The 13,657-nt window shown below is 39.0% G+C and overlaps 1 protein-coding gene across 1 annotated transcript; it reads left to right on the top strand.

Moving 5' to 3' along the window:
- The first annotated feature begins 3,406 nt into the window (after positions 1-3,406).
- Positions 3,407-12,325, top strand: LOC127629738 (ankyrin repeat and protein kinase domain-containing protein 1-like). Its single transcript, XM_052106952.1, has 8 exons — positions 3,407-3,687; positions 3,905-4,184; positions 5,091-5,242; positions 5,348-5,397; positions 5,544-5,699; positions 6,308-6,402; positions 6,543-6,570; positions 9,361-12,325. Exons 1-8 carry the CDS (start codon positions 3,494-3,496, stop codon positions 10,620-10,622), a joined length of 2,217 nt encoding a protein of 738 aa, XP_051962912.1. The 5' UTR covers positions 3,407-3,493; the 3' UTR covers positions 10,623-12,325.
- The last annotated feature ends 1,332 nt before the right edge of the window (positions 12,326-13,657 follow it).

Genomic DNA, 13,657 nt, shown 5'->3' with positions numbered 1-13,657 from the left:
GGTTCAAACATGTATGGCTGAACTCCATTGTTTTCAGCAGCAGCCATATTGGTTCTCCTGCATTGTTGTTTTCCATGGCACCAGCAGGAAAGGCACAGCCCACTTCCAGAAAGGGGTGTGGGGAGCAGCAGCTCCTTTGCATTTACAGTAAAGCTACAGATCCTAAAACAGTCTGTTTGGATAAGGGCTACAAAACAGGGGTATAAAGGCATGGTAGTATAAACGATCTGCGAGATATGAGCTGAAACTTGACAGATTAATACTGGGGACACCTGAGACTTATGTTACATTGTGTTAAAAAGGGGCATAAAATGTCCCCTTTAAGTTCATTGCAAAATATTCATATATACAAATATATATGTTTTAAAGTGAAGGGTAGACCGCCTAGATTGCGTCATTCAAAGTGTGTCATGGAATTAAGAGGTCGCTGCTGGGCTCTTTTGTCACAGTTTGTTTGCCTCCATTCTCTGATTGGTGGATCTTTCTCAGGATCATGGGTAATGTAGTAATTCTCCAAAAAAACACAATTAAACACAATTTTAATTAGCATGGATTGATGGCAACAACAGAAACATAAATAATCAATTTTAAATCTTGGAGCTCACGGTATGTCTGCTTATAAAGGTTATCATTAAATATCAATTCCTCTGTGTAAAAAATTAATGTGATTTTTACCTTTTACCCTTTACCTGTTGTGCTCTATACCACTTGCAGCCAACAAATCAAGTAGAAAATAATTGCCTAATGGCTATTTAGAAAAGTGACGAGAACTCAATACTGTATGTCCTGCCCGAACTTCCTATTTTAATAAGAAAAAAATAAAGTAGAAAAATGCAATCATCAATCCATTTCATGAGATCATTATGTGCTGCTGTTAACAAGCTGATGCTTCTCTATATAGTAGGGAGACTATCACTTCCCAACACACACATTGGACATGTTCAGTTTCTGCACTACTGCACATAAGGTTTAAATTATGCATTTCCCCTTCAAATAGTCACTATTTGATAAAAAAAGAGAGCTGCAATTAAGTAGTAACAAGCATATATTGACTTTGAGATGCATCCGTATGTAAATCACCACACTAGGCTGATAACCCAGGGGTGAAGCAGATTAAGATGGCTGAGGGGAATAGTGCTGAAGATCACTTAATAAAAAAACATAATGGTTTCATGTAATTGAAAGTGTTCACAGATATCACAGATCTAAAATGAAAGCATTGGAAGAAAAAAGCTCCAACATCAAAGCTTAGAAAATGATCTTTGAACGAGAAGAAATGCAAAGGATGAAGCTGGTTGCTTGATATTTACTCTCCTAATGAGTAAGGTAATTATCTTATTGATTACACTATCTTAAGCAGTAAAATGGCATTACAACAAATTTCCAGTGCTTTCCACGTTTCACAGTAAATGAAGTCACTTCCACTGCATCAATACAAGTAATAATTTATGACATGTCTTAACATGCCTGACTGCACCTGGCCCTTTTATATACTTTATACCCAAGCAGAAAATCAACATGTCCTGTATTCAGGATACAACACATTGACTGGCTCTCTGTGCAGCACTTTAAGGATGAAGAGTCCCTTCTGGTGGCCACACAAAACCTGAATGACTGTGACTGCATGCCAAGTCTCTCCAAACTGTTACAGGAACAGCATATACCTCAGTTCAAAAGTGGTACTCAATGCATGATTGCATGATGCATTTTGCTATAAGTACTATTCCTTTAGTTTTTTGAAAGCCTGTGATTAAAGTTTTAGCTTAGAAAAACATTCACACCACAATTACTGTGGTGTGTGTCAAGAAATTCAAGTAGCACATGAATGAGTAATTAACAATTGGATAAACTTCCAGAAAATATTCTTGATTATGTACTGTAAAATCAAATCGGTTTGCATGTTTTTCTAAGTAAATGTACTTATTTGGCTCAAGTAAACTGAACTTAATTTTTTTAAGTAACATTAACTAGATACAAGTAAACTTAATTAATCTGTGATTATCATTGTTTTTAATGATTTAAATTGAGTTATAGCACATCTTATACAGTATACCATGAAGTATCTACTATGGGAACAGGCAGCACCAGCCTTTTCTCTCGTTTTTCTCCCCACAGAGTGAATTTTGTTTTTGGCTGGGGCCAAATGTATTTGCGTCGGGGAAGGTGTTCTTAGCAAACAGGTCTACCTGTGCTTTGCCGAATTGACTCCAAATCAGCTGGACCACCTGGGGGTGGAGTCTCCACTCTCCCCTGAGTGTCACCTGCCGCGACAGATCCTCCACTGTACGGTTGAGGTCGCCTGGAATGTGAGTGGCCTGCATCAACCTCACGGCGGGCGAGTTGCGACATGAGCGTAGGCCACCTTGGTGGTTTACATGCGCTCCCATTGTCGTATTGTCCATCCTGACCAGCACGCACTTGCCCCTGATCAACGGCAAAAGCCTCTGCAGGGTCAGCAATACTGGCAGCAACTCGAGGCAATTGATAAGCTAAAGCAGACACGTTCCTGGAGCCAGCAGCTGCTTGCCCATTGCACACAGCCGTAACCACGACATGCCTGGACATTTGCTGTAAGGGGACTACTTTTATACCCGTATGCCCGGGGGAGTGGCATGCAAATTCCACACGCTAATTCCCATTGGCTCCCAATATTGACCCCTAGTGTCACTACATCGACACACCGTCGAGTGAGTGACAGATAGGGAACACTAATTACCCTAACGGTGACTAAAACAAAACCACAACAATAGATAGATATAGATAGATAGATAGATATAGATATTATAGATATAGATATAAATATTGTCATAAGAATTAAAACGATATACATTTTAAATAAAAAATTATTATTTTTCTACATAAGTTCCTTTGTCTTGACCAAACATACAGTACATAATTTATTGAAGCACAAGGGCTTATGGGTATTTTGTACTTGATCATTTTGAGTTACTAGTACTCAAAGCCAAATGTTTTAAATGTTTTATTAATGTTTACTTTAGGATTTAGAGTGTAACATTAACTTCATTAAAACTAGTAAGAATAGTAAAAACATTAGCTTATGTTGAGAAAACTATTATTTGTGATGACTACTAGTATTTACAGTACAGTGTAATGAAAATGTGACCTATGATTTATATAATGTATGTGGTGAACTGTGAGAAAGTTAATTATTCACATACTTTTTTGAATTATACAATGAAACTATGCACACGTGCCTTAAGAACACATCCTTGTAATTATGTAAAAAGAATGAAGCTGGTATATCCAGTTATCTGGTGTCTCACTTTAAATCACTCAACCTCTCCTGTGTAACTCATTCAAAACTGGCTATGTTACATTTCTATTCAGATAATCAGAGCACTGACTCCTCCTACCAAAACCAGCAGGCGTTTTTGTTTAGTATGTTCCTTGACCTGGTTTCTATGTGCCAAAGAGAAATGTAGAAGTACGTCTCTTCATTTCCTGAGACTAAAGGTATATTTGCTGCTGGAAAATGACAGCAACACATTCCAGTGAAAAGGATCCTTCCAGAGATGGCAGCCTGGAGAGATTTAATTATTTTACAAAAGATGACTTTGAAAATGACTGGGACAAAGTGGCTGAGCACAAGTTTTGTCGAGTCTATAAGGTGAAACTTAAACTCTGGCGGGAAACATGTGCCCTAAAGACGACAACCAGTGACTACAGGTACATATACACAGTTAAAACTATGATGATCATGAGTAGGTAATGTAGTAGCTGTCATACAGTACATTTGAAAGAAGTGTTAATGTGTTTTAACTTACTGTTGTATTGAAAGTTGTGTCGACCTGTTTTTGGTAGACAACATTAAACTACAGTAAATACTATGTGCCTTTATTTTCTTCATAATCTATAACTCAGTACTATATTTGTGTCCCAACAGGAACATGATAAATATGTCCAAAATTGGCAAAGTGAAATTCAATTATTTAATCTCCATTTACGGAATAAGCAAAGATCCACCTGCTTTAGTGATGGAATATATGAGCAAAGGATCCCTGGACAACATCCTGAACAGTCATGTCTTAATGTGGCCCAAGAAGTTTCAAATGATCCATGAAGTGACCATGGGCATGAATTTTCTTCACAGTCTGAAACCTCCCATCCTTCATTTGAATTTGAAACCAGCCAACATCCTTCTTGATGATCATCTGCATGTGAAGGTGAGTCAAATACAATTTTAAAATGTATTTACATTAAAGGAATGGTTCACATTATTTTAATTCTGTCATAATTTACTCATCCTCATGTCGTTCCAAACCTCTATGAATTTCTTTCTTTAAAAGGAGATGTTATAATAAATATCATGGCCCTGTCTGTCTTTTCAATACATGGCAGTGGATAGTGCCTCATTTTAAAGCTTAACAACAACCCAGAAGTACTATCAAATTAGTGCATACGACTCGTGCGTAATATTTCATGTGAGAGAAGCTAGTATACATTGTTACGCATGTTAACACAAGAAAAGTAAACACTAAAAAGGCAACAGCAATCACCTCGTGACACGATATGTATTGCAATACATATGTCACAATTCAAAATAATTGCGAAACATCACAGTATTATAATTGGATTGCTACTGAAACTGCGGTGAGCGAGTCTAAGAGACCCAGCATGCCATGAAGAGACATAGTAAATCTGCAGGTTCAGTTTCGATCTCTCTCGCTCTTCATTAAAGTGGTTCAGGTCTCAAAGTTTGCGCTTATGATGACCTGCTTCTTCATTACTGAAACGTTGAACAATATATGAATCCACAAATAGATGAATAAAACTATTGATACAGGGACCTATGTAATATGTTGTTTGAAAGAGTATTGCAATATATAGATATAAGATTGTATCGGCACAGCCATAGTCACTATTAACTGCAATTGCATTGCAAAGACAGACCAAGATATTCATTAAAACATCTCCTTTTGTGGTTTGCATAAGAAAGCAAGTCATATGGATATGAAATTAGATGAGGGTGAGTAAATGATGACAGAATTATAAAGTTTTTAGGTTAACCATTTCTCAAAAAAAAAAAATCAATAATAAAAGCATTTTCAGACTTCATTTACTCCAAAAAGATTTCAGATTTTGGCCTCATTAAATGGGAGGAGTTCTCTAGTAAGACGGAATTCGTAGAACACCTGACTGCACGAGGGAACATACACTATGTACCTCCAGAGACCTTAACCCAGAATACTGAACCCCCTGGAACCAAGTATGATGTATACAGGTGAGAGTTCCTGACTTACAAAACATTAAAGTATGTGTATGAATTTGAAACTTATAACACAAATTCAGTGCCATGAAATAAACATGAGCTATTCTCACCTTGCAGCTTTTCTATTGTTATGTGGGAAATTCTCTCTCAACAACACTCATATCAAGGTATATCTTGTTCCTAATTTTACACTCTGTTTGTCATGAGGGAGCTCAAAGCAGAAATATTATTTGTATTTATAAGTTCTTTAATTGGAATTTGTTCAATGACAACACTGCAACACAGGCAATTTGTTCTATTCTCTTTTTCACAGGGCTGAGTATGATAGAAATATTAATCAGAGTGTCATCTGGCAAAAGGCCTAGTGTTGAGAAGATCCCTGAAGACAAGCCCCCAGAGAGCCACGAGATGATTGGTGTCATGAAGCAATCCTGGCACCAAGACTGCAACCAGCGACCTGCTTTCTCTGGTAACAAATCTGATTTGTATCCCCTTTTCTGTTTAATGAAAACAATAATAGTGCTCTATTACCTACAGACAAAGTTTTAGCGGCTCTGTAGCTTTACTGGTTTTGCTTTGTATGCACCTCCTGCAATACCAATTAGAAAAGAACCAACAATTTTGCATCTTTAATCAACCTCCCAGTTCCTCTGTGATTGTACTTGTATCTTCATCAGGTCAGATTGGGCAAAATATCTAATTAAATTATTTAATTCAGTTACTGTGGTTAGGACTGCTAAAGTAAGAGTGAGCAAAAGTTCACTGTATATATTCAAGCATTAAAGTACTTGAAAAAGCTTCTGCTAATTTTGTTGCAGAGTTGTATAATGAGCTGAATACAATTAAACTTGTACATCAGATTAAGAAAAATGCAATGTAATTAGCATGGTTATAACCTGAGCTACAATTTTATCTCTCACATTATGGGCTGTCCAATTAAGATGCCTCTCCATTAAAGCGTTTGAAAGTCTGTCAATCATTGTCTTGCCAATTGCACATTTATCAAACTGAACACTTGAAAAAAGAGCCCCGTTTCCCAAAGTGACATTCAGTGGCATCATCTCTATTTCTCTGCAGAGACCATTTTGTTGACTGAAGTCCTTAGTAAAGTCCTGAAAATCCCAGACACGATGTTGCGGGGCGAGATAAGGAGTCTGAATAAACAGGAAAGAGTAAGAAGAGTAATACTGAACAAAGTGCTGTTTGCAATCCATAAAAACTTTACCTTCATGCTTAGCCATTTCTTAATTTCTTAAATTTTGTTTGTCACACAAAAGATATAACACAGATTTTATATGTTTCTTTCCATTAGACATCAAATAAAACTGCTGACACTTCAGGCAAGTATTTTAAACAAAGTACTTTCAAATTCAAAATACAAGCATTCAAAGACTTCCTTTTCAGGAAATGAAGCAGTCATGTTCTTAGTTTTTCTGTTCAGACTTTATGCACTAAGCTTGTTCACACTGTCCAAACAAATGTCAACAAATGCTAACATTTCAAACATTCTAAGGCCATATTTACCCTAAAGGCTGGATCACACTACACGACCTTAATGGCAATTTCAGCCCAGATTTTAAGTCGGGCTGTGTTAGTGCTAGTCAAGACTTGTCAGCTGCAGTCTGCAGATTTTACAAAGATTTATTTTTTGTGTGTGCAGATTTTGCTTTTTGTGGATAATGAGTACTGACTCAGATTTATTATCCTCCAACTATGATTCCATCTAGTCAAAGGATCTCAAATGGATGTTTGAAATTTTAGAGCCGACTATACACGACTACAGAGTTCCCCGTCTGTCGCTCACTTTGACGTTGTGTCAAAGAAGCAACACTAGGGGTCTGTCTTGAGAGCCTCGCGCATCTCTGAATTTGCAGAATTTGCAGAATTCCGCCCCCAGACATACGGATATATAGGGAGGGATATGCGCCTCTCCATTGAGAATTTTTCTTCGGAGCCGACCGGTTGTGTGATCAGCGAGGTGTATTCACAAGACTGTTCACTTAATTTCTAGAAAGAGCGTATGCTGTTGGATCTACGGCGCATATCAGCGGCTTTCTCCTTCTCTTCACAGCAGTGCAGCTTTGCCCCTGGGCACTTCGACAGCACTTTTAAAAACACAGCAGTGTTGAACGTACTTTTCAGGAAGCGTTTTTATAAAGATGCCCTTCCGCCCCTGTGTAGTTCCTGGATGCGGTCGAGTTCTCTCTGCTCCTGATGGGTACTGGCACTGCCTCATGTGTCTGGGCCGCGATCACACCGAGGCAGCATTTGTGGATGGTTCGTGTTCTCACTGCAAGAACCTTACCATGGCAACGTTGCGGTCACGACTTTCCTTCCTAAAAAGGAGCCACCCCCCGCATCGCTCCTTCTTCCCACAGAATTGAGGAAGACCCGGCTGGCGATGGAGGTGATTTGGGGATGGCTGCGGGCTTGGTTTCGCCAGGTACATCCCCATGAACCATCTACCCCCCCGACACGCTCATTGACTTCCGCCCAGGCTCGGGGTGACAGCGGGCAACATCCAATACCTTTACGAGATTTTACAATCTCAGGGTCAAGTCGTTTTCATCCTGTGTTCTCTCAGGTCCGAGCCAGTAGAACTTGGTAACGCAGAAACAACTGACCAGGTATACCGCTTGCATCTAGCGCCTTTCCCCTCCACTGAGGCAATCTAGCGCACTCTAATCCCAGGAGATCCTACTAACTCGGCTCCCTGGATGACTCCTCCCTAGCCCTCTGGTCTGTGAATTCAGTGGAGGAATTCCCTGACCAGACCCACTATGAGTATTCAAACTACACTGTACAGAAATAGGTGCTCAACAGGACAGGCCCCCCTGTGGACTTATCCCCCTGTGTGTATTTTACGCGGTACGGTCCCCTTACAAGCAGACCCGCATCTCTCTTGGGCAGTACTCGCTGCCCCTTGGTTGCCGTGTTTGTAGCAACTCCTCCCTCTCAACAGGTAGGATCTACCACCGCGCCATTCTCCACATGCAGCCTGAAAACCCATGTGATGTATTTCACCACTCTTTACCTCTCCTAGCCTGGGCAGGTGTGGTCTCTGTGGGGTCTTTTCCCCCTGAAAGAATAGGAATTGGAAAAGAACGCCTTTTCCCAACTGCTTTAACTCTATGCGAGATACATCGGCTGGCACTGCCTGCTCGCATGCTTGGCACGTCGCCTTATTCTCCCCTTCGGGGTGTAGGGAACTAGAAGGTTATGACGATATTATGGGATGTTGGGGAAGGGTACGTGCAGTTCAGTGCATGGCTTGATTAAATATGGACCCCTAGTGTCGCTTCTTTGCACAACGTCAAAGTGAGCGACAGACGGGGAGCGTCTAGGTTACTATTGTAACCTCCTTTCCCTGATGGAGGGAACGAGACATTGTGTCCTCCCGCCCACATCGTTGAACTGAGTCACTGTTATGGCTGAACCTCAATCTCGGCTCCTCAGGGCAAAATCCTGAATGGACAGACGCATTTCCCTCCCTTTATACCCATATGTCTGGGGGGGGGCATGCAAATCATGTCTGCCAATTTCTCATTGGCCTTTTCTCAAGTTCAGAGATGCATGAGAGAGACCCCTAGTGTCGCTTCTTCGACACACGTCTCGTTCCCTCTATCAGGGAACGGAGGTTACAATAGTAACCTAGACGTTTTTGTCTGTAGCGATTTTCAAAGTCAGTTAGGATATAATGCCTGGTATTAAAAGTTGTGTAGTGTATGCCTTTATATGTTTTTGGTTAAAAACACATAGATTATTTGCTATGTTTTTGCCTTTCATCAACATTGGAACAGTGTTTTCCTCCACCAAAAATTGAAAACTTTGAAAACACTCTTGGAAAAAAGATGAAAAACACGTCTTGAGACTTCTGCAATTTTTGCTACAATGCACTCGGTCTGAATGGCCCCCTATTGTGCATATGGCCTAAAGTTGGATGTTGTATTTACAATGTTGGAAAACATAACTGTAATTTATACTCTACCCCAATGAACACCAATGAGCTCTACACACTGACCTTTCAAAACCAAACTATTGTTGAAATTTATCATTTGTTGGGCCAGCATGAATGAGCCTTCATTTACTGTAAATCTGTCCTCCATTACATTTTTTCTTGTTCATTACAGATGATTCTAGCACAAGTATTTTCTCTCTCCTCAAAAAGAAGGACTTTGAGACCTTTAAGAAAACTCTAAAGAAAGAGCATGTGTCGATGCTCTTCAAAGATAACAACTCTCTTCTTCACCATGCTGTGGCAAGTGGTGACAAAGAAAGTGTGCATATGGTCCTGGATCTTGGAGCATTGGTGAACTGCCAGAGTGTAAAAGGCTACACCCCACTTATCATTGCAGTCCTGAATAGGTATTATGAGATCTGCACTCTTCTGACAGATTGTGGGGCTGATGTCAACCTCAGCGATGGTGACCAATGGACTGCTCTGCATTTTGCCACCCAGGCTGGTGATGACAGATCCACTCGTCTTTTGTTAGACAATAAGGCGAGAGCTGATGCCAAAGAGAAGGATGGATGGACACCTTTGCACTTAGCTGCACAGAACGGCCACGAGAACATCGTGAGGATCTTGCTCCCACGTCTGGATTGTGTGGATGAGCCAGAGTGCCAATCTGGGCGTACGGCACTTCACGTGGCTAGCGTTTATGGCCATCTAAATATCGTCAAGCTCTTGCTCAAACAAGGAGCTGATGTAAATAAAACAGATAACCTTCAGTCTACTTCTCTACATCTGGCAGCTGATGAGGGGCACTTCAGAGTGGTCCGTATGCTGGTGAATAGCAATGCTGATGTGAAAAAAGTTAATGAAAGATGCTACAGTGCCCTTCACTTTGCTGCTATTAAAGGATGCACAGGCATCTGCAGAATCTTGTTGAGTAAAGGGGTGGACCCTGACAGCAAAACCAATCAGAACTGGACGGCCATGCACCTAGCATCCCTAAAGGGCCATCCTGAGATTATTCATGTGTTGGAGGAGCACCGAGGCTCAGTCAACATCCAAGGGAAGGATGGTTGGACACCTCTGCACCTGGCCTGCCATCATGGACAGGAAGAAGTGGTTTCAGTCCTACTAGCAGCAGGTGCTGACCCTAACCTGGCTGAGGATAATGGCTGGACACCCCTTCACTTGGCCTGTAACAGTAGCTACTTCCCTAGTGTCTTACAGCTGATTTCCCATAAAGCCAATGTAAACGCCTTGAACAACAACCAGTCAACACCATTACATTTAGCCGTCCAGCACAGCAACATCCCCATTATCAAAGCTCTACTAATGAATAATGCACAGCAAGGTATACTGGACTCTAAAGGATGTACTGCCTTAACCTTGGCTCAACGATGCAACAACACAGAAGCTGTGCAGTTACTGGACAGCTAGTAAACAGGTTGAGACACAAAGAGCGAGCCATGTTCAGTGACAGACAGCGCCACCATTAAAGGGATTGGAGTACAAATTGTTGTACTAACTATTGATTTCCTCCCTCTGCAAAGCCTGATCTTGATTTAGATTCCAACAATTTAACTCATTTGTATGAGTTTAGTAAACAGCTCAAGTGTGTTCTCAGAATATTAGTATTAGGAATAAATCAAAACTATTGCATTTTATACTAATAGTATATATATTTGGAATATAAAAATGCATTTACCACAAAGTATGGAATGTTGATACCTAATTATGTAATTTATTTTGATGTATTGCCTTTACAATTGCCCTGTCATGTACACTCCTGTCTGTGTACAATAATAATGCAATGGTGAATAAAATCACAACCATTCGTGGCATTCAAATAGCATGTTGCTTTCACAGACAAAAGCAAAAAAACTTGTTCGACAACATGCTTCTCGCTTCCTAACAGGCATCCGCTCGTGACTGACAGTTTTTCTTAAATCCAAAGTAAATGAACCATAATGTAAAACATTTAAAACAGCTTGGTGGAATCTCTCAATGCCATTATACACTACCCTACACATGTAAAACGCAATAACTACACCAGCACTGAGACTGAGAAAAATAGCTTAAAATGTATTGGTTTTGTGGATTTTGTACTTACAGTTGAGCTAAATCCCTCTGTCACAGTCCAGATCATAGTCTAATCTTAAAATGGACAAGAATACAAAGATATAGTGTCTCAGAAAATGTATTTATTATATTTTTTCAACACGCTATGGCAAAAATAAAATATTTTCATATTTTCTTCAAAAGATAGGTTTTACTTTTATTTTGAAAGCTCATGAAATCAATCAAAAATATTGAAAGATAGCAACATTTGCCTCGATGTCAGCTTCCTTTTCAAAAATGCTGCCATGGTACTTTTAGAGATAGATTGTGAGTTAATGCCAGATTTATTAAACAAAGTCACATCGCCTCAGTATTTGCAAGAACCACCTTTTCAATCATTTTCTAAAAAATCTGGCACACTCACCACAGCCTTTCAAATGTTTTTGTCCCCAAGATACAAAAGCCTTTTTAGAGCTAAGAAACCTGTTTTCGGTCATATCTAAATTTAGGCAAAATCTGTAATTACTGTTTTGCCTTTGCATGGAAGTACAGTCCTAAATATTTTTTCAGTGTTGCTATACTGGCAAAGCATATTTAACTGAATGTGATATAAACTAATAATGACTGAAATACAGACATTTTGTATCTGATTTTAATTGGAGTACATTATACATGTCTGAATGCATGAATATGGTCCAAAAGCTTTAATTATTATTTTCATTCACTTCATTGCAATAATTTAACATATAATCTTGCTTTTTATATAAGAGAACCAGTAATGCGTATTCTGAGCTGTTAAAACAAACATCAGAGTATCAGAATTGCACTTTTTTAACAAGGTTCCTCCTTGCTTTTTTCCTCGAGTATGTTAATAAAACATCAATTCCTTGTGATGGAATTTGAACACATGCACCCAATTATCACACTGCAGTTTGATCTGCAGCCTCTCCACTGTAATATACATAACACTTTCAATACCTCATTAAAGTCTGAAAAATAACAATTGCTTTCACAAACATATCTACAGCTTGTCTTCTCATTTGATGTAACCTTCAATGATATGCTGTTATTTAATATTAAACTTTTTTTCTGTCGTATTAAAGTCTTATTTTTTACTGTAAATAAACACACAATAAAACAGTAACCTAACATGGGATTAGAAACATACAAATCAAAACATACATAAGACAATTTACAATTGAACTGAATGTCGAGGACTTAATTCTAGCTTAGGAAAAGAGACATTGCCACATAAGGTAATTCTGCTGAGTGGAGGACTGCTCTTCTTTTGTGTATGTTTGTATTTGTTTACACAGTTTTGTAAAGCTGAGCAGAAATACTGGCTTCCCAGTATGACTAACATTTGTTAAATATCCTCTATTTTATTTTCATAAATAGTTCAATTGTATTCAGATCCTGAGAAAGAAATCGTTCGAGGCCCAAAATCTTCATATATTTGTGGCCTCAAAATCTTTCGAAATAACTCCGCACAAAATATTCCATGTGGACTATTGTTAATGCACAAAAAGCATCCTTTTTGGGCATTAGGTTTAAATCTCCCCGAAAATTTTATAAAATTTTTTACAAATTTTATACAAAACACACCCCTGAAGAATTGTGGTGAAAAATACAGTAACGTTTCTTAGAGAAGATGGCTAGTGAAGTATGACCAATGATACCTTTGTCTGTACTTTTGGCTTCTTCAGGCAACCACACATACTAGCTTTACTAATAAGTGGTTTATACATTTTTCCCAACATGCACCAAACCCTCTTTGAATCAGACCATTGTCTCTCTGTCAAGGCATTGTCTGTTGACATAACAAACTCAGACCATTAATAAAAGGTTTTGTTTATATTACAATTACTTGTGAGAGGATGTCATTGTTTAATGTCACCCATTTCCCTGCCGAAAAGACCTGCATTGCTGGTCACCATCTCATGTTGTGTTTTGGGTGCTGGTCCCCTACAGGCTTTTAAACTAGCTTAACCAGCTTCATCCGAAAGAACATGCTGGTCAACAAGCTTCACTAGCAAGAACCAGCCTAAACCAGTATGGGAAATGCATGCTGGTTTAGCTGGCCTATTAGGCAGGGCCATGTTAAAAAACATTTATACTGAAATGACACACTGCACTCTTGTCTGAGACATTCAACATTGAACAGTATCCATTTGGGTGACAGAATTAAACTTGAACAGATACATTTATACTAAATACAACTAAAATAATAATAATAAAAAAAAAAAAAAAACAGAATTTAAACAGCATTTAAATAAATATTTCACCAAAAAGCAAGTAGACCTATAATCCCCAGCAGGGGCTTGAATCAGTGAAGCGTTTATTAAATTTTTTCATTTACATGAAAACATCCCAACGAACAAATAAAAGTTGAATGAAACACTGGAATGGCCGAA

Source organism: Xyrauchen texanus, chromosome 36 (assembly GCF_025860055.1).
Source record: "Xyrauchen texanus isolate HMW12.3.18 chromosome 36, RBS_HiC_50CHRs, whole genome shotgun sequence".
In the NCBI taxonomy this organism is placed as follows: Eukaryota; Metazoa; Chordata; class Actinopteri; order Cypriniformes; family Catostomidae; genus Xyrauchen; species Xyrauchen texanus.
Note: the sequence above shows the minus strand (reverse complement) of the source record. Positions and strands in the feature narration are given on the sequence as shown.